Here is a 26,162-nt window from a genome sequence, read left to right as displayed (position 1 = left end):
CACTCAGGACCGATCAGCTTTACTCTCTAGGACCTAGGTCCACTCAGCCTAAAGGTGGTCCCCTCGATCTAGTGATCGTTCTACTGATCGTGTCTCCTCTGATAGGGAACCAGTCACGTGTGACTAGTGTAGCAAGGAACGTCATACCAACGTTTTTTGCTAGAAGCTGCATGGTCGATCTACATCCTCCTCACGAGGCCCGTGGTCGTGGTCGATCCTCCCAGGTTGCACTTCACACAGAGGCTTCTGAACTGGCTCATGATAGTACTAGTTCCTCGCTTTCCCAGGATGAACTTGCTATGCTTAGGGTTTGGATTCAATAACCGATGGAAGGGGATGGGGGAAGACTGAAGAGAATCGCTATCTCAGCCTGGGCATCTCACCCAACTTATCTCAGGATTTTCACAAAGGTGAAAGTCAATATTTCATTAATAAAATTTGTGTACCATGCTGGCCTCCCTTACAAACTTATATAGAAAACTCAAAAATAGACTTAGACACTAAAAAGGAAAGGCCTAAGTGCCTAACCGTAAAAATCAAGAATCATGAGAGAATTGAGCCAGCAGACCCAACAATGGCAACATAAGTTTTTGCAATAAAGTTTGTCAACTGCCTATGCAATGAATGAATTGATATTTCAAAGGAAAGACAGATATGTATTGGACAGTTAAATGTCAATTAGCCAATATCACGATTCATGAGAAACAAACTTACCGAGCCAAGTGGTTAGGGCCACATGTACCATAGACAACATCATAGTGCCCATTTATAGAATCTACAAGTTCTAAGTGACTAGTCAACATATCCCACCTGCACAAACCATTTTTAGAATAATTTGAGTTGTAAATTTATATTGCAGGGAGTACAAAGTCTGATCAACTTACTCATATCTCCGATGTCGGTCAAGGCTTAGGAATACTTCGAATACAGTGTCAACACTTGCATCAACAACACCAACAGCCTTCACAAGGACATCTTTACCAATCTATGTATAACAGAAAATATTTTTTGAAGAAAAATATATTAGATTCTAAATTAAAATGAACGACATCACTGGCAATGCTGAAATAGAAGCATAAGTCCCAAAACATTTATGTATAGCTTTGGAAATAACTGAAGATTGACACCCTGCCAACTCATACATTAAAAAGTTTTAATAGATTGAGGTGTAGTCGATACTATAAAGAATACATCAGCAGCTGGTCCCAAAAAAGAGAAAAGAAAAGCAAAAAAAAAAGAAGACCCATGATCAAGTAATTGTTTTTCCATTTGTTTAATAGGCAACAAAAGATTATAGTAAGGAAAGAGGAGAAGAGAAGTGATGCAGATCAGTCACCTAAAGGGCTTATTTTATTGAAAATAAGCTTTGGGTTGGGTAATGTAGGTGTTGGGCTTTTGAACACAGAGGTTTACTTTGTAATTGGCCAATTTAATGAGCCTAAAATATGGGTAGAAAGTAGGAAAACGGGATTTGCTTTATTAGTTTAGTTAGAATCCTGTTATGAGTCAATTTCCTTCATTATTTTAGTTTCCTAGTAAATTTATGTTACCTTATTCGTTAAGGATTGGGTTAGCCCTTTCCCTTTTAGTGTTTGAGTTTGTTTTTCAGTCTTCTATATTAGTTTGTAAGGGGCTACAGCCTTGTACACGAATTTGATTAATGAACTATTGGCTTGAGCCTTTTGTTTTATACTGTGAGACTCAGATGGCTGTGAGATGCAGTGGTATATGGTGAGAGGCCATGGGTGAGAGACCCAGGAGAGAGTGAGAGGCTCCATCCAAATTATCCTTCTATTTTTTATTTTCTTCTTTGTTTCTATTTCATTGTGTGATCTGCTACAAGTTCTGCAATCGATTAAGGAATATCTATTACAAGTTCATCAATTGTTGCCCAGATTTTGAAGACCAAAACAGCATTAAACTTTGTTTAAGAAGATCCTGCCTGGGGCTAGGTCCTTCGTGATCCAGCCTTCTGTCAAGAAGCATAGTTATCAAGGCATTGCCATGGCGTCCAGACTCCTTGGTCGCCTTGGACACCTTAGGCACCATGGCGGGCGCCTTGCCGCCATAGCGGTGTCGCCTTGTTTTTTTACCCTCTAAAACGCCATGGTCACCTTCCCGCCTTGATAAATATGTTAAGAAGACAATAAACAAGGAATAGACTGTCCACTGCCCCTGCCAACTTCTCATCCACCCTTACTCCTCCTTAAGGCCAAAGCCCTTCAAATTCTTTGACATGTGGGTATCTCATTCTAAATTCCTCTCCATTATCCGAGAGGCTTTGATAAACCTGTCCACTGTTTCTCCCTCCCTCTCCTTGCTTTCGCTAAAAAGTTTCGGAATGTCAAAGGAGCCCTCCAACTCTGGAACTCCTCCACTTTTGGGAACATCTCTTCCCGAGTGTTCTCTTGTTGTTCCAGCCTTTCCCTCGTCCAATCCTGCATCCAATCTGACATGCTCAACTCTCATTCGGCAGAGGAAGGGAAAAAGGCTCTCCATGAAGCTCTCTTCTCTCTCCTCCCAAGAAAAGAGTTTTCTCCATTAAAAATCCCGCATCAAATGGCTTGAGCTCAGTGACTCTAACACGGTTTACTTCCACCGATCTATGAAAGCCCACACTAACTCCAATTCCATCCTCATGCTTAGTGCCCAAGATGGCACTCCTCTCTCTTCTGCCCAAGACATTAAAGCGGAAGCCATCTCCTTCTTCTCCTCACTCTTCTGCCCCCCATTCCCCCCTCCCTCCCCTCTTACCCCGGACCTCATCAACAAGTTTGTCGCCCCCTTCCCTTTTTGGCTCTCTCCAATCCATTCCCTTTGAGGAGGAATTCTCAAGGAGGTTCTTTCCCACAAATCCAATTGGGCCCCTGCCCCTGATGGGTTCAGTATGGGATTTTTCTCTGCTTGCTCGGATATCCTCAAAGAATATCTCATCAAAGCTATATGTAGCTTCTTCTTCAATCCCAACCAAATCCCTTGAGTCAACCACACTTTTCTTTGTCCCATCCCAAAAATAAGATGGAGCCTCTTCCTTGTCTGACTTTAGACCAATTTCTCTCTACAACCTTATCTACACATTCATAGCCAAAATCCTGGCTAATAGGCTGAAGTTGGTGGTCCCTTCCTTTGTTAGCCCCAACCAATTGGCCTTCATATCTGGTAGAAGCATTTCTAATAATATCCTCCTTTTTTCAGAAATTGTTAGGGGTTTTGATCATAAATCCCACTCCCCTATTGCCCTCGTGAAAATTGACATCCATAAAGAATTTGACTCCCTCCGTTGGGACATCATTTATGATGTCATGACTCAAATGGCCTTTCCCCTTGTCTTCATCCGTTGGATCCACTCCTGCATCTCCTCCCCTTTCTTTTTGGTCCTCATTAATGGCTCCCCTGCTGGTCAATTCCCTTCCAAAGTTGGTATCTAACAAGGTTGCTCTCTATCTCCTTTCCTCTTGTCTCTTGCCCTTGAGGTTTTCTTCAGGAGTATCAGATCTAAATCTGACCAACTTCTCATCTCCCCCATCTCCAAATGTAAGGGCTTCAACCTCTCCCATCTTACCTTTGCGGATGATCTCATGATCTTATCTAAGGCCTCCCCCAGGTCCATCTCTTCCATCATGTCCTCCCTCCGGCTCTTTGAGAGCCTCTCGGGCCTCCGCATTAACCTCTGAAATCCCATATCTTCCTCTTAGGCGTCTTTAAAACTGATAAGGACTCTCTCCTTCTCCTAATGGGATTCTGCCTAGGTACCTTCCTGTCAAGTACCTTGGCCTTCCTCTAATTCCTGTTAGGTTGACTGGTCATTACTGTACCGCTATATTGGACCACATCCGTAAAAGGCTTCAACTTTAGAAGGGCAAACTTCTTTCCTATGCTGGTAGGATTAAGTTGATAAAATCAATTCTCCAATCCTCATACATCTATTGGTGAGGTATCTATAGGCTCCCCAAATCAACCATCAAAGTCATGGAATCACTTTTCAGTGTTTTCCTCTAGGAAAGGAAAAGAATCCTCCAAATTCCTCCTCCCGATCAGCTGGAAAACCATTTGTTTCCCTAAATCTGAGGGAGGTCAGTTGGAATTTAAGAGATGAAGATGATGAAGAAGGAAGAAGACGAGAGAAGAAGAGAGGAGGAGAAGAAGAAGAAGAAGACAAAGAAAGAGAGGAGAGATAGTTCGGTGGAATATGTTGTGAATATCTTCACAACTCTTTCATATATTGCTCACTTAACTAAGAAAAGAGAATTACATCCTTGCCCCCCCTATGCTAATATAAGATAGCCAAGGGAGGTAAAAGGTAAAAAGAAAAGAACACGTTACATCAAGTTACAATATAAAGCATGTGCCTAAAATACCCTTATGAACTCTAACACTCCTCCTCAAGCTAGGGAGTAAATGTCATACATTCCCAGCTTGCACAGAAGAGTACTGAACTGATGAGAAATAAAGCCTTTGGTGAAGATGTCTGCTAACTGATCACCAATTCCCACAAAAGGAGTGCATATGTGACCGGAGTCAATCTTCTCTTTAATGAAATGCCTATCCACTACAATATGCTTTGTCATGTCATGTTACATAGGGTTTGAGCGATACTTATGGCAGCTTTGTTATCACAATAAAGTCTCATAGGTGCTTCAGTATCAAACCCCAACTCTTGAACTAGCCTCTTCAACCATAAAAGTTCACAGACTCTATGGGCTATAGCCCTAAACTCTGCCTATGCACTAGATCTCGCTACCACAAGTTGCTTTTTGCTCCTCCATGTAACCAAGTTGCCACCCACACATGTACAAATGAAACGAAATCACACCAACCAAATAAAAAATATAGTGGGAGAAGGTCCCCAAACATCAATATGCACAATATGGAAGGGAACAGTGGATTCATTGTCATTGTAAGGATAAGAAGAACGACAGTGTTTAGCAAAAAAGTCCAAGTGGACCGAGAATAATCATCCACAGATGAAACTAAATAACGTTAACCAAATAAAGATGTAGTGGGAGAAGGTCCCCAAACATCAATATGCACAATATGGAAGGGAACAGTGGATCTATTGCCATTGTAAGGATAAGAAGAACGACAGTGTTTAGCAAATAGACATGGTTCACACTGAAAAACATGGGATGAAGGAATAGAAGGGAACAAATGGGGTAATTTGTGTTTCATGACACTGAAAGAAGGGTAACCCAAGCGTTGATGCCACAACATCAGAGAGTCAACGGTACTATTGTCACTACGCCCACATGCATAGGACTGAGCAGTAGGTAGAGGGGAAGTTCCTGGATCAAGAAGGTAGAGTCCTTTTTCTTCACGTCCACTGTCCTCTTTGTCACCAAATCCTGAAAAACACAATGAGATGGAAAAAAAGTGACAACAATTCAAGGATTTGCTTAGATGACTCACAAATAAGAGGTTAGTGTTAAACTAAGGAACATGAATAATAGAAACAAGGGAGATAGAAGAAGTAACAAGGACACTACCCTTACCAGAAATAGAGGAAAGGGAACCACCAGCGACCCTAACTTTTTCCTTACCAGAAAAGATGGAGCAAGAGTCGTAACACTGGGATATGCCAATCAAATGGTCAGTGGCTCCAGAGTCAATGACCCACGTAGAGGCAGTAGATGTAGAGGCTTGTAGAATGGAAGCTGAAGAATCTGGCACTATAGGTATAGAAGCAGAGGTATCCAGATATGACAAACCTTGTGAAATGCTGCAATATCATTCTGAGTGAGAGATCAGGTGTCTGTCTGTAGCCCAGAAGAATATCCCATAGGTTCAACCTTATGCATCATAGTATGTGCTCTAGCTCCCCCCCTCCTATTATCATGCATACCAAAGGGATAGCCATAAAGTATCCATCTCTCTTGAGTGTGTCCAAATTTCCCACAGTCGTCACAGTAGAATCTTTTATTGGCATTTCCTTTGGGTGGAACTTGGCCTCTTCCTCCAACAACTGACATAATGTAGGAATACACAAAAAATAGGGATGTTACCCAATCCAAATGGGGAGTGTTAACGAGAGAGTTGTATAACTCTCGGTATTAGTGTCTAGGCACTAATACCGACACTAATACCAAGAGGAGTAGTGAGAAGGGTAGTTTAGGTAGCTTATTTTATTTTATTTTTAAGTTGTTTCCCTGTTTTGCCCTTATTATTATTATTTAGTAAAGGAAAGAGGGAGATCACGATTGTATTGTGACTCCCAAATCTGCACATCGTCTTTTTCCCTTTCTCTCTCGATTTCTCTGCTTTTTCTCTTCTTTTTCTTCCATTAATTTACATGGTATCGGAGCTATAGGCAATGTTATAGCTCTTTGAGGTTCTCTTTTTCCCTTTTCTTACATCTACAACTGGGATTGAAGTGTTCTTACACAATTGAAGACTTGCGGCTTCTCCAAGTTTCTGGTTGAAGGGGTGCAGCACCCTATGCTGTGTTTTGCAATTGTTTAGAGACTAGTTGTTACACCCGTGCCCAAAAACCCGGGCTAATTTGAACTTTGGTTGTAAGCCCGAAACCCGAACCCTAAACCGAATCCAATTATAGATCCGGAACCCGAAGTCATAGCGTGAAGTACGTTATGGAATTTTGGTTGGGTGTTCGAGTGGGTAGATGATGAAGAAAGAACCTTTTCGGCAATGCGCCACATACCAGTAAAATGGCGGATACCTCCCCTGTGTAGTTGCAAAACCCATCGACAGATGTATGGATCGCGGTAAGTTCCACTAACCGACAATCATAAGCCATGTTTGATATTTTAAACTTAAATATTTTTGGCGAGAGGGTGTTAGAGAAGTGGGAAGATCCCAAAAGAAGAACCCTAGGATTTCATAAGCAAAGAGCCATAAATAAGGCATCGGAGGCAAGAATGGATGCAAGCAGAGTCTTGGGTCCAGCCTTGAGTCCGGTGTGGGCTGAACCACAGGGAACATCGGATTCACACATGGATTCACATCCAGGCTTGGATCCGGCCTTGTATCCGATGCGGGTCGGATACGAAATTTTAAGAATTCTGTGTAATATATTATTATATGTTATTTAAATGGATTATATTATAATAATGTTACTATAAGCTAAGAAGTATTATCATATTAATTTAATATAGGTTATATATATATATATATATATATATATATATATATATATATATGTTTTATTTATTCATGTAGCACATGGGTAATATGGTATTACTTAAATAAATGAAGAAGTAGGAGGCGGCTAGGAAGCATGAGGTGGCTTATTGGTGAAGTAGGAGGTGGCTAGGAAACATGAGGTGGCTTATTGGTGAAGTAGGAGGTGGCTAGGAAACATGAGGTGGCTTATTGGTGAAGTAAGAGGTGGCTAGGGAGCATGAGGTGGCTTATTGGTGAAGTAGGAGGTGTTTAAAGAAGAAATAATGGGTTGGTGGACAAAGCCACCTTGCACATGCAAGGTGGAGGTGTCCTTAATGAGATTTGGGTCAATTCTCCTTTCTAGACAAGCTACTCAACAATGGAATCAATTTTGGCAAAATTGAAAGGAAAAAGAGAAGAAGAAGAGCAAGACCTTGGGAGCTTAATTTCGGTTTTGTAGGTAAGAACCTCACTCTCTCTTCCATTTTTATGTTAAGCCCCATGGCTGATTTGTCAACCCTATTCTCTCATCCAATACTAATCCTTGATAATTCCTTTAGGAATCTATGGAAATTAAAGCTAAATCATCTTTATGACCACTCTTGACCTTCCATTTAACCTCTCACTTAAATCTATGAGTTTTAATGGCAAACCCTAGATTTGAATCTTTTTGAATGATTTATTCATTGAACCCAACAAATCCTTTGATAAGAGTAGGGTATTATGACCCTAGATGGCTTAGTGACCTTTTTCCCCAAGCCCATATGGCTTAAAACCCAAGTGAAATCAAGTTGGGAGGCTCAAATCTTAGAAATTCGGATTCAGTACAGGTAGACTCAGAGGTGGACTCAGACCAGAATCCATAATAAGTACTCGCACCTATTCTGTTTCCAAGTGGACTCAGAGGTAGACTCAGACTAGAATCCATAATAAGAGCCCACACCTATTCTGTTTTCAGGTGGACTCAGGCCAGAATCCATAACAAGAGTCCACACCTATGTTGTTTTCAGGTGGACCCAGAGGTGGACTCAGACCAGAATCCACCCAAGAGTCCAGTTCAGGTTTTTGGGGCATTTTACCCCGATTGGACCCAAACACTGTGCCTCCACATAAATGGGCTGAAATTCCACTTCATGTTAGGTAACATGTTCTATTTTCTATTCTGGGAGATTGACCCTTGTTTAGTAAAAATGGTATAACTCCACCATCCGAACTTCATTTGCTCTAATTCTAATTTTGTTAGAAACTAGATTCATAGGGCTTCATTTTATTAGAATAAACCATTGCCCAATTCTGCCCTAAGTGATCCAAAATTTCCATACAAAATCTCCCATTTTTTTCCTTTAAATTCTAATAACTACGGTTAAACCTAAACGTGATTCTAAACCTATTCCAACCTAACCCTAAGGCTACCCTAGGATCCCACCAACACTCAAGCATATCCTAATACTTGTGTATGACTTAATAATTATAGGGAATAATCATTTGGTCATCAAAACCTATCGGCAACCGTCTCAAGGATTATTTCAATCTCGCAAACGCAAGCATAACAAGGTAAGTGGGGATAGCCTTTGATTTATTTTGGGAATGTTTATTTCATTTAGAATGTTGTTAGAAATCATGCATATGAATGAATGTTGTCTTTATTCAGAAATTATCTTTTGGCTGATGGTTATGGTTATGGATATGGAAATGTAGAGTGATGTTGATATGATGATTTGAAATGTGAATCTTTGTGTTAGAATAGATGCCGTAGTCGGCTTGGAAACGAGAGGTATGGTGTGCCGTAGTATGGGATGCGGGAGCACTGTACACCTCGTACTATGTCATTAGTTTGCATATGGCTAGGAATGTCACTCCCTGGTGCTACAACCCTTACCAACAGGGGTTTACGTGTTGGATAGTCCTCCCTGGGGAAACCAGCAGTTACCAACTGCGGTACAGGAACCGGCGATGTCCGATTGAGGACTGGAAAACTAGCCGTTACCAATGGAGGTACTGGGAACGGCGATTGCCGACTGAGGACCGAAACTGTGGTAGAGGACTAAATCTCGGGGGTTTGCTGAGTAAACCAGCCGTTACCAACGGAGGTACTGGAACCGGTGATGTCCGATTGAGGACTGGGAAACCAGCCGTTACCAATGAAGGTATTGGGACCAGCGATGTCCGATTGAGGACTGGGACCGGCAGGCTTCCAGCGCAACTCGGGTTTGACATCGCCAACAGAGGGGATGCTACCTAAGGTGTTGCTGTAGCATAAACCCGACTTAGGCATTTGTTTGTTAGGTGGATTGACTATTAAAATTGAACCCATGCATTTAAGATGCATGCTTGTGTGTGTGTGGTCTATCCTTTACTTGCTGGGCTCAGTGGAGCTCACCCCTATGGAATTTTCTTTTTTTAGATGGTCCTGCAGATGAATGCGTTCGTGGCAGAAAGAATTACTTGGAGAACAGGAACTGATGACGTGGCATTACTTTTTTTATTTTCTTTTGTTTAATACTATCTTTTTGGTGGATGAATTTCCACTGTTTATATTTTAGAATAGTTGTGTGTTGGCTCGATGATCGTGAACTTGGGAACATTGAGCTGTTGGAACTTTCAATGTAAATAATATGTATAACACTTATAGCACTTTACTTTCCCTGCACTCTGATCAATGTAACACGTGTTATCTTGAAATTGTGTTGTGCTTGTGACGTGTATTTACTACATCTAGATCCTGGGGGTCTTCGAATACTTCGGGTATTCGGGTCAGCTGTCGAATCCTCCCAGGGGGTGGTTGCGGGGTGTGACACTAGTTCATGTCTTAAATTAAGAACTAACTCTCTTTTTGGATAAGGATGGTTGATGGAGTGAAGTTTGTATTGGATGTTGAAGAATAAAAATCGGCATCATTGTTAGGGTTTTGGAATTGATTTTTCAAGGTGAGAGAAATCGATTTTTTGATTAATTTGTTGGACTCCTTTTTATTGATTGAATTATTGGAGTGTGTTGCCCCTCTTTGGAAGCCACTGTGGTAGCAGAATTTTACTTGAGTTATTGTTTATCTTGAAGATCGATTTTGTCAGGGTTTCTGTCTAATCGATTTTTTGTCAGGGTTTTGAAGATTGAATTTTCATAATATTTTTCACACCTTTTTTTCTGCACTTTCACTCCATCTATTGGGCTGTGAATTATGGGTGATACTTTGAAGCTGTGATGACCGAGGTTTTCTCTTCTTCCTCCAACCGTATTACGGAGAAGAAGTTGGAGGGAATCACCAACTTTCAACAATGGAAGAAAATTGTTAAGTTGGTTCTAACCGGACGTGATCAGCAGGATCACTTGTTTAAATTTAAACCTGATGATCCAAGAATCTTGGGACAGATGCTAAATTCTATGGAGCATCAAATTGTTGACTTGGTGACACATTGACACTGTCAAGGAGCTGTGGGAATACCTTAATGTTCTGTACTCCGGACAGAACAATCTTTCTTGTATTTATGATCTATCCCAAGAGTTCTATAGGGTTGATAGAATGGGTCGTGCCCTTTGACCCAATATTTTGCTGATTTCAAGAGGATGTATGAAGAGCTGAACTCTCTACTTCCTATTACTTCAGATGTGGAACAAATGCAAAATCAGCAGGAGTAGCTCGCTGTTATGGGATTTTTGGGAGGACTTGGGAAGGAGTTTGATTCAGTCCGTTCCCAAATTCTTGATGGTGATAAGGTAGCCACATTGTCTGAAGCATTTTCCAGGGTTCTCCGTGTCTCCCGTGAGACTACTACTTCAGTTGTTACATCGGCTTTGGCCTCTTTCCCACCCAACCGTGGACCCAATAGTGGGGCTGGTACTGGTGGTTATGGTAATAATGGTGGTGGTCGTGGTCGTGGTCGTGGTCGTGGTCGTGGACGTGGACGTGGACGTGGGGTTGGTTATGTTAAACCACCTACTTTGGGTACTCAGGGTACTTTTGATAGTTCCGGTTCGGTGAGGACTTGTCACCATTGTGGTCGCCCAGGACATATCCAACGTTTTTGTTGGAAACTTCATGGCAAACCATCTCAGCAACAGTTTGCCAATTCTGCTACTACTACTACTGGTTCTACATCTCCACAACCTGAGGGAAAGACCGTGAAGATGTCTGATGAGGAGTATGCCCGTTTTACCCAGTTCCAGATTTCTCAGTCAGCCCAGCATCCAACCGCTACCTGTATTTCGACTGCTACCTCTCGTCCCTGGATCATTGATTCAAGGGCTTCGGATCACATGACTGGTGTTTCAGGTACATTTTCCTCTTTTCAAAAGTCTTCCTCTAGTGTTACTTTAGCTGATGGTTCCTTAGCTAAAGTGACTAGTACTGGTACTACTCATGTTACACCTTCTTTGTCTTTGTCTTCGGTTCTCTATTTTCCTAATTTCCCGTTCAATCTTTTATATGTTAATAGGTTTACTAAAACCTATAATTGTTCTGTAACCTTTTTCTCGGATCCTTGTGTCTTTCAGGATCTTACGACGAAGAAGATGATTGGTACAGGTCGTGAGTCGGGGGGCTTTATACACTTGAGGACACTTCATCTATGGTGTGTACCGGTGTGGCGTCTCCCCACCAGATTCATTGTCGTTTTGGTCATCCTTCGTTGGAGAGTTTAAAGCTTCTTGATAGTCGTTTTCGATCACTTTCTTGTTTAAATTGTGAGTCCTGACATTTTGGAAAACTTCACCATGTGAGTTATCCTCCTAGAGTCAATAAACGGTCTGACCAACATTTTTCTTTAGTTCATTCAGATGTATGGGGTCCGTGTTCTGTCATTTCTAAGTTGGGTTGTCATTACTTTGTAACCTTTGTTGATGACTATTCTAGGGTTTCCTGGCTTTATTTAATGAAAAATCGTTCTGAGTTATTTTCTATCTTTTGTGCTTTTGTGAATGAAGTAAATAATCAATCTCATTTTTAAGTTGGGTTTTCGTTACTTTGTAACCTTTGTTGATGACTATTTACAAGGAGTACTCACTCTACCCAAACAAGCCCAAAAAAATCTTTCAAACACTAGTAATTTCAGTTTAGCAATCAAACAAGACAAACATCTCAGAGAAAAGCAACTCCACCAAAACCTTCAAGGCATATCTTCCTCACACAGCTACTAGGGAAGCTCAAACAACACTTCTCATCAACACCAAGCAGTCAAAAGCATCACAGATCATCACATATCAATATTACAGGCAAAATAGAGAGAAACCAGGGGCTGGTGGTAATTCCTTCCTTGGCTGGTTGTGCTTGATTTGACCTCTAAGGGTCTATTTATTCAATTGCGACCTTCTCTTGGTGTCTCCATGGTTCTTGTTCAAGTGCTTTGCAAGGTTTTGTCAAACATTTCATATAGTAATCTCTTCCTTAGAACCCCTCAAGAAAAAAAATTCCACCCAAGGAAAGAAAAACAAACACCAAATATGAAGTAACTCCACTTAAACAAACCCTTCGAAGGGTAACAACATCTCACAACACTTCAATGAACCATATAAGGCATTCCACAACCATTTCATAACTGGAAATCATTGTGCATTGTATTCCAAATGCCAAAAAAGGAGGAAAAAATTGAAACTGCCTATGCCTGGCAGTCCTCACGATAATGAGTTGTGTTCACACAGCTCTTGTCTTCAGCAGAGGACTCTTGGGCGATTCTAACCAGCCTATCTCCATCGCAAATGATGGCTTGGTGAGGGAGAATCGAAACAGGGAAGTAGTGGCTGGCGGTAATTCTGTCTAGCGCTTCTTGAGCTTCAATTGCGTCTTCTACAGCTCTCAAACTATCTCCATTAAGTCTTATGTTGAAGAATAGAACTCCAATAAATCTGCTGTGTAGTATTTTACATGGTATAGCCTCTATTAGAACCCTCTATCTTTCTAGGGTTCCAAAGAGAGGTGAAGAGGAAAGGTGAGCTTGGTCGACTCTCAAACCTGCTCTAATACCAAGTTGGAATTTAAAAGAAGATGAGGAAGAAGATGAGAGAAGAAGACAAAGAAAGAGAGGAGAGATAGTTCGGTGGAATATGTTGTGAATATCTTGATTATCTTCACAACTCTTTCATGTATTGCTCACTTAACTAAGAAAAGAGAATTGCACCCTTACCCCCCTATGCTAATATAAGAAAGCCAAGGGAGGTAAAAGGTAAAAAGAAAAAAACACATTACATCAAGTTACAATATAAAGCATGTGTCTAAAATACCCTTATGAACCCTAACAAGGTCTTGGTCTTCGCAGGACCTGAGACTTTAATTTTGCAGGAATCCTCAAGTTGATCCAGAAAATCTCTGCTAAGCATGACTCCATCTAGGTCAATTGAATCTATTCCTACCTCCTCAAGAAAGACTCTATTTCAACTGCTCCCCCAACATGTTGACCCCTCCTAGGTTTGGCATAAAATCCTTCACCTACGTCCCTTGGCCCTCAAAGCTACTTCCTTAGTGATCATTGATGGAACCTCTACCTCCCTCTGGCTCGATCCTTGGCATCCCTTAGGAATCCTCCACACAACCATAGGTGCTCATTCGGTTTACCCCTCTGGTATCTCCAAATCTGCCCTGCTCTCCACAATTATTTCCCATGGCTCTTGGTCCCCTCCCATCCCCTTTCCCCCACTGTCTCACCCAGGTCTGGGCCTCTCCCCCCCCCCCTCCCCCTCCCCTCCGCCCCTCTCACTCGTACAAGGCCTCTTGGCTCCCCTCCCCTAATGGACTTTTTAGTTCTAGTTCTACTTGGGACTTTGTTAGGCATCATGCCCCCACTGTTCCCTGGCATAAGCTGGTTTTGTTCAAAGGTCACATCCCCCGCCATAGCTTTAATGTTTGGAGAACTCCTAACCATTGCCTCCCCACCCTATCCTTTATATCCGCCACCGCCACTTACCAGCCTCCCCCTCCTGTATCCTTTGTTGGAATGGTTTAGAGGACATTGAACACCTTTTCTTTTCTTGCCCCTTAGCCTCTTCTATTTGGAAAAAAGCCTTAGATTCCATATGGCCCCGCAGTAGGAGACCTTTACCCTTCACTCTAGAGTGGCTTTGGTTGGACATGACATTTTCGGGCAGCACTATTTGTGATATCGTAGGCAAGCTTGTGTTTGGGGCTGTTATCTCGCATATTTGGATGGAGCGGAATCTTCACAGATGGACCTCCAACTCCTGTTCTCTTGACATGATTTGGAAAGCCATCTTCTTTGATGTTAACTCTAGACTTCAAATGCTCCCCCATGGTTCTCTTATTGATTCCCCAAGGAACAAGCATATTGTTGTCTCCTGGGATTTACCGATTTCTCTTATTCAGCCTCCTGCCCCTCCTCTCTAGGGCTTCAGGCTTTGCATAGCTCCCCCCTTCCCCCCCCCCCTTTTTTTTTCTTTTCTTTCTCTGTGTATTCTTTCCCTCCCCCTTTTTTCTCTCCTCCCTTTCTGGGATTTTGGTAATAAATTATTTATTCACCAAAAAAAAAACAAGAGGAACAGCAAAACATATACAAGACTCCCCAGCCAGCTACCCTGGACAAAGTTTTCCAGGTTCCTGCCAATATTAACAATTTTTCAGTCTCAAAAAACTGACTATAGAGAATAGCAAAGATATCCAGTACAGTTTTATTTTTTCTAATACTTTGTATAAACAACATACATTTATGAACCGCACAGATTACATCCAGTAAGATATGAAGTGAGAATTGCATGTCCCTAAACCAATACAAACCTCTGCTGACTTAAATAAGAGATCTCAGAGTTTCTGGATCTACTATTTCTTTCAAGACTCAACTAGCAACACCAGCGGTCAGAGAGTTGATTCAAAGATAACTAAGATTCTTCAGTTATTGTTTCCATAAGATTGATTGTCAATTGCGTAGGAGTATGAAGAATGGCTCAAGTGAACATGTATAAATGCTACAGATATAGAACAAAAAAATCCAATAAAATATTTATAGAAATCATCTTGTCTCACTAGAAGACAACTCTGATTCATTCTAAACAACATGAAATTCATACGGACAACGAATTCTTGAATTATATTAGTAGTGTAAAACATAAAGCTATATGCATAGTTTAAAATCTTGCCAAAATTTCGGCGAAATTTCGAATATTTCGGCCAGGCTGAAATGAGATGCTATGTCGAAATGAAAAAATGGAATATTTTGGAAATTTCGGTCCTCTCGTTCTGGAAATGTCGGTACTTTCGGTCTGAAAATGCACTGTTTCATTGAAATCTCGGTTATTTCAATCATTTCGTTTTGGTATTTCAGTCATTTCAGCATTTTACACCCAGAAATGGCCAAGTAAAACTCATAGAAAAAATACAATATTTCGGCGAAATTTCGATATCTCGGATATTTCGGCGAAATTTCGATATCTCGGAAATTTCGGTCTGGCCGAAATGGCCTTCCAAAACGAGATTTAATACTATGGCTACATGATGTTGCAACAGAGCTTGAACTTCATATGAGAAAATTAGTACCTTGGAGTCGGCCACATCTTCAAATATCCTAATACCTAAAACAAAAGGAAAATGTAGACTTAGAAGGTAATAAACCAACATCTCCAATAAAAAATGCAAAAAAATAGAATGAAAAATTGAAAATTTCAGGAAAATTATTAGAAAATCCAGATCCAACCTTCTTATTTTGGAGGTGGCAATAAGTTGGAATTCAATAGTCAAAAAAATCAAAACTTGCGATGCATTTCAAGCAACATAAGCAAATAATAATCTTTAATTCAGAGTCTTCAGCATGATGACAGAGATAATAAAACATGGAATCAGAAAAGCCACCAAAGACTAAGAAATACCGTTGACAGTACGGACACATTTCCATTCATGTGCTTCAATAGCATCCCCAGCATCACCTTCAAAATATCTCTCTGATCTGAAATCTCCCAAATCTGAGGATTGATGCAGGAGTGTTTCTAGACCTATTACCAAAATAAGATAAAAATAAAGATCACAAATCAACCCTCTCATTATATTTGTATACTTGAGACAAAAAAAAACAAGCCACAACACTAAGAATGCAGGAGGCCTTTATGCTGCAGCAGCATCTTCTAAAACATACTATAATGGTCTTAATGCCGTATACATATCCTAGATTGTGTTTAGCATGGAAATGTAAATTAGTAAAATGGGTGTTCAGGATTTATTTAGTCACCCTGAAACTCAAACATTCTTTTTTTTTTTCACAAATTATGAGGTGTGATTGTAAACTTGTATGGGATGATAGTACGGTTGATTTAGGTATTCTTTAGGATAAGATAGGATAGGCTTTAGACATATTTGAAAGTTGTTTAGTGTCCACAAAAATTCAGTAGCTAATTTAGACGATGTCTTAGTGATTCTTGTAAGCCAAAGAAAGTTTATTCAAGAGAAGCCCCCCCCCCCCTCCCCAAAAAATAAAAATAAAAACATTTGACAAGTACTAAAGGAGAAAGGGTATACAGGAAAGACTGCAAACTACAGAATGCAGGCAAGGATTACAAACCCAAAACGGCCTAGTGTAATGAGCACAGAAACAAAGAGAGAATTGGGAACCAGATCTAGATTTAAGACCAAATGCAAAGTTCAGACCAACTGACTGATCTCTGAAATCTAATCTGTGAATCTCTGACAAAAACTAAATAACAGCAACAGAGGAAGAGATAAAAGATAAAAAAAGAAAGAGAAAATCTGCTTAACTATAACAGATCACTGGTTCACCCATCAAACCATGGGATAAGTGACCATCTCTTGCACCATAACCATAAAATTTTGTTACCAAAATCACTCTAAATTCGTATTGAGATACAGCCCTTTTTATAAATAATTTGACTTTAGGATTCCTAAACCAGCTAAACAAGTGTCCATTTGAGTTAACCTAGACAGACCCCTATCGGAAAACTTGATAAAGAAGTAAATCTAACCATAGTTGTCAAGGTATCCAAGCGACCTTTTCAATAAGGGCTCCTACTTGGTTTCTCGTTGTTTTTTTTTCCTTCCTCCAACACCTATGATGCAGTTCGAGGAGGTTACTGTTCATGTGATACTGTTCACATGAGTGATATGGGGCCCATTCTGGCCATTAGAAGGAGATATTTCTGGAGATAGTTACAGCCTTGTGTGGGAGTGATTTCTTGGGAGATATTCTGTGGAGCCAAAACTAGATTGCGTGGAGGAAGGACGCTGCTGAGATCGTTTTCAGATTCTTACCAAGTTTCTAGTTTGGTTTAAACTTCTGTTTCCATGTAACTGTTAGTTAGCTATTAGCAAGGAGTTTCCATTTAGCAGTTATAAGTCATATATTATTCTTGTCCTTGATTTCTATTTTGAGTTGTAATCTTAGATTAGGGGTAGTTTCTAATTTCAGTTTTTAGTTTTAGGAAATAACTTTTATTTCATTGTACTAAAATCTTAGGAGTTACTTTTTCTGTCCATCTCTCCCACACATAGAGAGTTTTCATGTAATTGCTTTATTTTATAAATAGAAGAAGAGAGGGCACCTCCATACGATTTTGAGAAAAGAAGAAGCCTATGCTTGGCTGAGTGATTCAGTTTGCTGAGAGATTCAGATGCTCTGTGAGAGTAATGGTGAGAGGCCATGGGTGAGAGACCTAGGAAAGAGTGAGAGGCTTGATCCTTTCTATCCTTTTCCTACCTTCTTCCTCTTCCCAATCGATTCCATGTGCTTGTGTTACAATGTTACTGTTATGAGTTTTTTCTGCATAACTGAGACCAACCGAGAGCACTTGTTGCTGCTGAAATCCTCATCGGATCATTAGAAGAGTGCCGTGTGGTTTCTGCCATAGCTGCTGATTGGAGAAGCCCAAACAGACCCTGCAGTTCGTTTTCTACAAGGATTTGCTGCAACTTTGATCCCCTTAATCTGCATATCAAGCAACCACTTGTTGATGGTAGTTTGAGGGCTGAATCCACACTCAAGACCTCCTGCCCCACTTCGATATTGATTTGGCGGTGATCTAGTGGCTGGTATGTCTATTTTCCATTACTTACCAATGCTGAAACCTACTTTCTAATTTCATGCCCGTGCAACAAGAACTCACCGAGATCTCGGTAATATCTCGGTTTTTTGAAAACCGAGACAAGATGCTAGGCGAAATGAGAGGATTGCATTGTCTCTCCAAGATCTCGGAAACCTTGGCATACAGACACTTATTTATGCCAACCTTGGTATACAAACACTTATTTATGCCAAAATCAGGACAGACAGTTATTTATGCCAGAAACCAGGACAGGCACTTATTTATACCTAATATCATTTAAGTAAATGTTTTATTTTATGTTTCGGTCAAACCTTATTTGGTGCGCGCGAATGCTATCAAAATCGCTCTGAATAAAAATATTGTTTTAGACATCAAGACAAATGAATATTTTACCGCAGTTTCGGTTTTTAGCTATGTCTTACCATATTAAGATTTATGGAATTTTTAGAATTGAGAAAAACCCCAGCATTTAAAAGTTAAAAATTGCACCTACACCGAAAATCCAGTTTTTGTTCTTAAATTGGAGGGTTGCTTTTTATCCTTTTGGAATTTTCTTTTTTAACTATTTTTATTGGATTCAAATAGGAGGGATTTACTTCTTTATGAATAATATCTTAAGTAAATGAAATAGTCATTTACTTAAATGATGTTAGGCATAAATAAGTGCATGTCTTGCATGAACCATAGTTGCCAAGGCGTCGCCTAGGCGTCCAGGCGCCTCGGTTGCCTAGGCGGGCACCTTGGATGCCTTGTAAACCTGCTTGCTGTCGCCTTCATTTTAAACCCTCTCGAGCGCCTTGAATCGCCTACACGCCGTGACAACTATGGTCTTGTTTCTGGCATAAATAATTGACTATCCTGGTTTCCCACAAAGTCAAACTCCTATTTGGACTTTGATTTTGGAAAATATGATAATGTCGTCGTGTTTAAATAGCACAAAATAGGTTGTATACCAAGTTTCATGACCAAACTAGGTCAAAAACCACCGAAACCATCAAACGAGCTCAAAAAAAAAATAGTGCATGAGATCTCGGCCGAACTCGGTTTTTTGGCTGGTCGAAACCAGTACCGAAACCGAGTTCTCGAACCATGTTCATGACTTGCTGATATCTCAGCATCCACCCATTAGTTTGGGCTAATATTTTAAGGGAGTCATCCCCTCTAGTAGACCTCTCTCAGACTGAAAGATAAGGCATTAAGGCCCATCTAATACTTGTAGCTATTGTTTCTGAAATTAGTTATTTTTTGGATGTAAATGAGATCCTATTCTGGGGTTGAGTCACTTGTGACTTGGCCTTACATTAACCTAGGGTCACTTAGACGCCATGACAACTATGAATCTAACTAAATAACCAGCAGGACCCCAGAAATTAAAACTCCTAAAAGACAATAAAAAAAAATTCATTCCCCTTGGACTAATTACTTAGGCTTTACACATGAGCCCATTACGGAAAAAAACACACATAAAATAGCAAGCCCAACTCATGGAAGACCCGAACCAAGATTCGTATAAGCTTAACATAACATCTTTAGGCGTCTGGCCTGCATCAGTAGACCAAAACAACCTCAAGTCTCTCTTGATGTGTTAGTGGAAATACAAAAAATTCTTTACATATTAATATCCCAGAAAATATCTTCGTCTCCTTTGTTCAGATATCATCCTGTGAGCTGTTCCTGCATTAAGCCCTTTCCTTTCTCTAAGGCCACGCACTCCAAGAAACAGGAGGCATTAAATACCACAACTCCACCAAATATCCACCCCACCAGTTCCACAACAACTGGTTGAAAGAAGTAGGGCATTACCCAGTCCACACTATCTCATTCAGCAAGGACACCCGAACTTCAAAGGAAATAGGACATAATAGCAGACACATTAGGAAGACAGATCCTGTTAGAATAAGATAATGGGTCATTGTAGACAAGTAAAAATTTGGAATTTTTTATTAGTGTTCCCCCCCCCCCAGCTGACGTAATAGGTTATGGCTAGGGTCTCAAAATTGTATTGCTGCTGTCATGTTGTATGCTTGCAGTTCTGTTGAAATTAATCTGCCAGGCAATCTTCACTGGGTCGATGCTGCATTGCTGGATTTGCTGGTAGTTCTGATCAAGAAATAATGCTACAGGTAAGGTCTTACAAATACATTGTCTGATTTGAAATTCAAGTTTCTTGGATCTTTCTTTGAGTTTCAAATACTCTCATGCATTCTGGACAATTTTTTTTTTTTTATGGATCTTCTAATAGTTGCTAATCAACTAATAAAATTTTTATTCTCCTCTTGATATGGTTGAATTCTTTGTTAGTTCTTGCCTTCTTGATATGATTATCATTCTTGAATCTTTCATTATTTCATATTTCTGTTTACTGATTAATATAAATTCCCCCCAATTATATTTGTCAGCTGATCACCATAGAAGGATGAACTGGTTTCTCCTTAAAAAAACAAAAAACCATCTATATCATCTTGCCACCCTAAAGGTGGAGCGAGATTTCATCTCCTTTAACCATATGATGTGCTACGGTTTGTTGTGTACATGTTTGAGATTTAGTTGGGTTTGTGTTGTTGACATTCTTTATTTCCCTTCCATATCATATATCAAGTTTCTCTATTTTCTACTGAGACCACAGATCTCTTACCCTTGAACCCTATTTAGTCCATTACCCATATTGTTAACCATCTCACAACCCATGAACTCAGGCTTCCCTACCAATTACCAATCTAACTCTTCTTAGGAATACACTTGGGTGGCCATTACCACCAGGATTTCAAGAGTTTCTCAAAATCTACTGCATTTACTTCTGCTGACATGATGGGTATGTGTTAAGCCAGGAGCGCACATGCCAAAGAAAGGGTACAAAAATTTTATCATGGAACAATTCTATATAAAAATACATGCACACATGCATGCATACATATATGAACATACACATAATGACAAACAACAACTGTATATGTCATAATGTGTACAATATTTAGAATGTGCATTGCTGTGTACACAAAATGTGCAAGGGCTCATAAAGTTGTTGCTTTCACAAAGAAATGAACAAAAAGAATCAGATAAGTACACATATATTATCAAATAAACAAGAGTATGTATTAACATTCAAGTGCATTTCCAACTGATGCCACAGTATCATCAGACCAAAAGGTGCAACATGAATAATGTTTAGAAGTTCCAAAAAAACTCCATAGACAATAAAGGAACATAAAGGTACAGATAGAAAATTTTGTAATATTCACCTTTTCCAATTCTTATAAGCTTTCTCAAACCATGTGCATACCTCCTTACCCGTGGCCGATGTCCTTCAAGGTTGAGCCTTCACAATAAACAGCAAAAGAAAAGTTCTAGCAATCAACTGGAGGTCAGATGCCAAATTTTGTTGAGAATGAAAAACTAATTTACTTCCCACATAGTAGACCTTAAGGGAGTAAGCCAGTAATTACATACTGGTGCTGGTGGATCACAACGGGGATCAGAAACCACCATTCTTTTAACAGACTAGACAATTTCTTAAATTTGATCAAATGATCAATACAATCAAAGCTGCCACAACCCTCCACACAACCTATCCTGGATTGTTCATCATTTTTCCATGTTGACCAACCATTTGGAAGAAATATTTTGATCAACGATAAAATATTCAACAAAATCAGTTTTAACAAGGATTAACTCCTAGCTGTAGTTTTAACTGTCAAAGTGGTCAACTCCAAACCACTCCTTGATAGCACCACATTACCCGTATGTTTGGAAGACTATTCTCAAGAAAAATTCTGCTATTATCATCATAGCTATCACGATGCCAGGTCTAGGTAAGATGATTGCTAGCAGCCATGGCACCTAGGCTTGCCTAGGCAAGCACAATATTTTATACTCCAGGCCGTACTCCAAAGTCCAAATAAATGTTTTCTTAAAAACATTTGTGTACGTTTTTCAGATAGATAGATAGACAGACAGATAAATATAGGTTGTAGAGGTCAAACATAAAACATTAGGGGAGTAAAAATAATATTATAGAAATGTATAAGGGTAGAAATGGGAACTGCATGTGATTTATAACAAGTGGAGGGCCCAAGACTGGTTTAGTAGATTTGGGTGCCTTGGGCCTTTGGTGGCAACTGGTCACCTTGACCCCAAGGCCTACCTAGGCAACACTTTGGAGGCACCTTGATAACCACAAATATCATAGATCTTCCTATGGAAACAAGTTCAAGGAAAGTCACATATATAAGATACTAAGCATACTCATTCCCCGAGTTTAGTTTCCGTCTTGTGCTACTTCCTCTTGAAAGATCGTACTCAGCCTGTTGATACAGTAAAATGACAGTAAGCTCTAAGAGAGAGAGGGAGCATATTAGAGGGTAAAAATGTGATAATCCAATATTATTGATTTCCACAGAACATTCAATTTCCACATAAGAACCACAATTATCTAAATGCAATGCAACTAGAAACAGAACTTAATTTTCATTATAGCTTAAAGAAATCAAAGCATCAATAACCACCTGGGTTAATTGCACCATTCTAGATCAATTTTTCTTACTTGTTGCTTGGCCTGATCAAATGCTTCTATCCATCTCCGAGCTTCTCCAGCCGTAGCACAAGCAATCTTGCAAAGAAATGAATAATACATTAAAAGCAAAACTTTGAAGCAGATAAAACAAAAATCCATTTCTGTTATGAAAGAAAAAAAAGGCCTCAAACTCAATCACAAGAGGTAAATAGTAAATTCTAAGTCATGATTGCCATGCACAAGTACGGCAATATTGCAAGAAAGTCAATGCTTCATGTCATATGGCATTTCATAATCTTTACTGGATTGAAAACAAAATTAAATATTTCTTTTCGAAAAGAAAAGTAAATATTTCTTATTACTAGTTTTTGTGCTCTTCTTATAATCAAACAACAACAACAACTCAGCCTTATCCCAACTACATGGGGTCGGCTATATGGATCCTTGCTCTCCAATCAGCTGTATTCGAGGTCACACTTGACACAAGGCCTAAACTATGCATGTCTTCCACACCACCTCTTCTAAGGTCATTTTAGGTCAGCCCCTGGCTCTTTTAGTTCCTTCAATCTGAATCAAATCACTCCTCCCTACTGGAGCATTGAAGGTCTCCATTGAACATGGCCATGCCACCTCAAACGACTTTCTCGTAGCTTATCATGTATCGGAGCTACTCCCAAACCAGCTCGAATATGATTATTACTTACTTTAGCCTTCCTAGTTTTGCCACTCATCCATCTCAACATCCTCATCTCCACTACACTAAGTTTATCCATATGATGCTTCTTAACTGCCCAACATCCTACAGCATACGTCAGAGTCGGTCATGTGATTGTCCTATAAAATTTTCCTTTTCAGTTTAAAGGAAAACGCTGATCACACTACACTCCGAATGCACCTCTCCAACTTCATCCATCCTATTTTAATTCTCTGTAAAACATAATCCTCTATATCACATTCTTTATTTACGATTGAGCCGAGATACCTAAAATAATTAATGTGGAATCTCCCTCTCATCAATTTTCACCACCCTTTTTTTTTTTTTGAACCCGAATTTTACCTGGGACCCGGGCCAGCCCCTGAGATATTATTAATAACCAAAAAATGAATAAAAAATACAAGGGGGGACATACCACCTTACGCCGACCCAATCGAGCAAAACCTCTCACCTTAAATCTGGCCCCTACCCATACAATCAAGAGGAAAAACAAGCTAAAATAAAAACCTATTTCCTTAGAACTGGCAACCCAGCCCTGTCTTCCTGAAGAATACGCTGCAAGTCCCCCGGTGGCTGGCTGCCAACGTGGAAAACGAAAGAAGAACCAGTATCACAGACAAAGCTGGCCATCCAATCAGCCGCCCTGTTGCTTTCCCTATAAGCAAAAGAAACTAGAGCCCGAGTAGAACATATTAAGGCCATGACTTCCTGGAAACAGTACCATCCCCTCCACAGGTTACACCTCTTGTGATTAATCATTCGAACAGTGGAAGCAAAGTCCGAATTAACCATAAAATCAGCAAGGCCCAACTCATGGCACAACTTCAAACCTTCTCTCAAAGCTCTCAACTCCACCATTGAGTTCGTGCATTCTCCATAGAAACTTGAGAAGGCAGCCAAAACAACACCCATCTTATCCCTGATAACCCCGCCACCCCCACAATTCCCGGATTGCCTCTACAGGCACCATCAACATAAAGCTTCACCAAGACGAAAGGCGGACACCAATAAATTGGGAGGGGACATCTCAGCCGGGTAGGAGAAGCCGTTAAGCCAAAAAACGGCAGAATCAAGCCATCTCTAGGGGAAGATGAGCGCCCAAATTTGGGGGGGTTACGGAAGCCCTCTCACCCAGAGCTTAACGCTTTCAATAATAGTACCTGCTGCCCGCATACTTTCCCCATGTCTTCTATTATTCCTTTCCTTCCAGAGCTCCCAAACAATCAGGGAAGGTAAAAGCCCTGTAATATAGGCACTTAGGTTGCTACTACCCACCAACCCATGCCAAAAGAAGATACGACTTCTGCAATCCTGTAATGGAAGCAAATCAATATCAAAGACACGAGAAAAGAAGCTCCAAACCTTCGCCGCCATGCCTCCAGAAAGCAGGCAATGATCAGTGGTCTCCCGCCTGGGACTCCCGTAACAGTTGCACTTGGAAGCCAGGGGGATGCCAACAAACATTAAAGTTCATCTGTAGGGATTTTCCCATTAAGGAGCTGCCAAGTAAAAAAAACTATCTTCGTGGGTAGAGATTGGTTCCAGATCCATCTAGCGTAGGGAACCTCAGGAGGCCTGCATCGCAACTCATTCTAGGCTGATTTAGCAGTGAAGCAACCATCACTAGCGATAGTCCACACCATAACATCATCCTTATCTGACACCACAAAACCACCTTGTAGGATGCTTTGCCTAACCCAGTCCGAGTTAATCCAATTCAGCAACTTCTGCCTCCAAGAGCCATCTTCAACTAAAGCATCCTTGACACGTAAAGTCGTGTCAACCTGGAGGGCGTTGTCCACATAATCAATCAAAGGACCAACCCCCTCCCAGTTATCTAACCAGAAAAAAATATTTCCAGAGCCAAACCATCGTGCCTTCTCCAACAAGAAGTCCTTAAATGCCAGGGCATTTCTCCAAGATTTCGAAGCTAGCCCACTCAACCCTGCCAAAGTCACATGAACACCTTTAAAGACTTTAGCCATGAAAAAAGCACTCTACAGCAAGTTGTCAGAAAGGATCCTCCATAAACCTTTGAGCCTTAGAGAGAGGCCAAAGTCCTCCAACAGCCTAACTCCCAACCCCCCTTCTTCTTGTGTCCTGCAAACCTTCTGCCAATTCACCCAGTGCCTGTGCTTACCCTACTCCAAACTCCCCCAAAGGAAGTCAGCGAAAATGCCATAGATTTTCCATAAGACAGCCTTCGGCGGTTCCAAAGTGGCAAGAACATGTACGGGGATAGAGGTAAGAACATGTTTTAACAGTGTCACACGACCCCCAACAGATAAGAGCTTTCCCTTCCAACCCGCTACCTTGTTTCTTATTTTTCCAGCCAGATCATCAAAGAAACAAACTTTAAGCCTTCCAACATAGAGAGGAGCTCCCAAATAAGTAATCGGTAAAGTCTTTCTCGCAAACCCTATAACGGTCCCCACCATTCGAGCCCTAGCCACCGAGGCCTTCTTACCCAACACAAAACAGCTTTTTTTCCTATTCACCAGATGCCCCGAAAAACTTTCATATCTACTAATAAAGCCCAAAATTTGCTTCAGAGAGCTCTTCAAACCCCTGGTAAAGATGATGGTGTCATCAGCAAACAAGCAATGGGAGATTCCAAGACACCCCCTGGGAAGCAGGAAATACGGCGCCCGCCTCTCAGAGAATAGATTTGTAAGCCCCCTGCTTAGCACTTCCTCCGCCAAAACAAAAAGGGCAAGTGATAAGGGATTCCCTTGTCTCAAACCCCTAGTAGACTTAAAGAAACTCGAAGCACAGCCTCCCAGAACTTATAGAAAACCAGCAATTCTCTATAGTCTTCCTGATTAAACCAATCCAAGC

General features: G+C 40.5%; 1 protein-coding gene across 4 annotated transcripts in view; it reads right to left on the bottom strand.

Moving 5' to 3' along the window:
* LOC122651836 (protein ENHANCED DISEASE RESISTANCE 2-like) overlaps positions 1 to 26,162 on the bottom strand; it is a 160,103-nt gene that overhangs the window by 101,914 nt on the left and 32,027 nt on the right. For all 4 annotated transcript variants that reach the window (XR_006331522.1, XM_043845386.1, XM_043845388.1 and 1 more), the window contains exons 4-10: positions 22,640 to 22,705; positions 22,342 to 22,400; positions 21,339 to 21,415; positions 15,919 to 16,041; positions 15,590 to 15,624; positions 885 to 985; positions 715 to 810 (exon numbers count right to left, since the gene is read on the bottom strand). Coding sequence is in view for 3 of the 4 variants with exons in the window: in XM_043845386.1 (XP_043701321.1) it covers positions 715 to 810; positions 885 to 985; positions 15,590 to 15,624; positions 15,919 to 16,041; positions 21,339 to 21,415; positions 22,342 to 22,400; positions 22,640 to 22,705 (557 nt within the window). In the remaining variant the exon portion in view is untranslated. The remainder of the gene's footprint in view (positions 1 to 714; positions 811 to 884; positions 986 to 15,589; positions 15,625 to 15,918; positions 16,042 to 21,338; positions 21,416 to 22,341; positions 22,401 to 22,639; positions 22,706 to 26,162) is intronic.

The sequence above is a fragment of the Telopea speciosissima genome, chromosome 2, assembly GCF_018873765.1.
Source record: "Telopea speciosissima isolate NSW1024214 ecotype Mountain lineage chromosome 2, Tspe_v1, whole genome shotgun sequence".
Taxonomy (NCBI): domain Eukaryota; kingdom Viridiplantae; phylum Streptophyta; class Magnoliopsida; order Proteales; family Proteaceae; genus Telopea; species Telopea speciosissima.
Note: the sequence above shows the minus strand (reverse complement) of the source record. Positions and strands in the feature narration are given on the sequence as shown.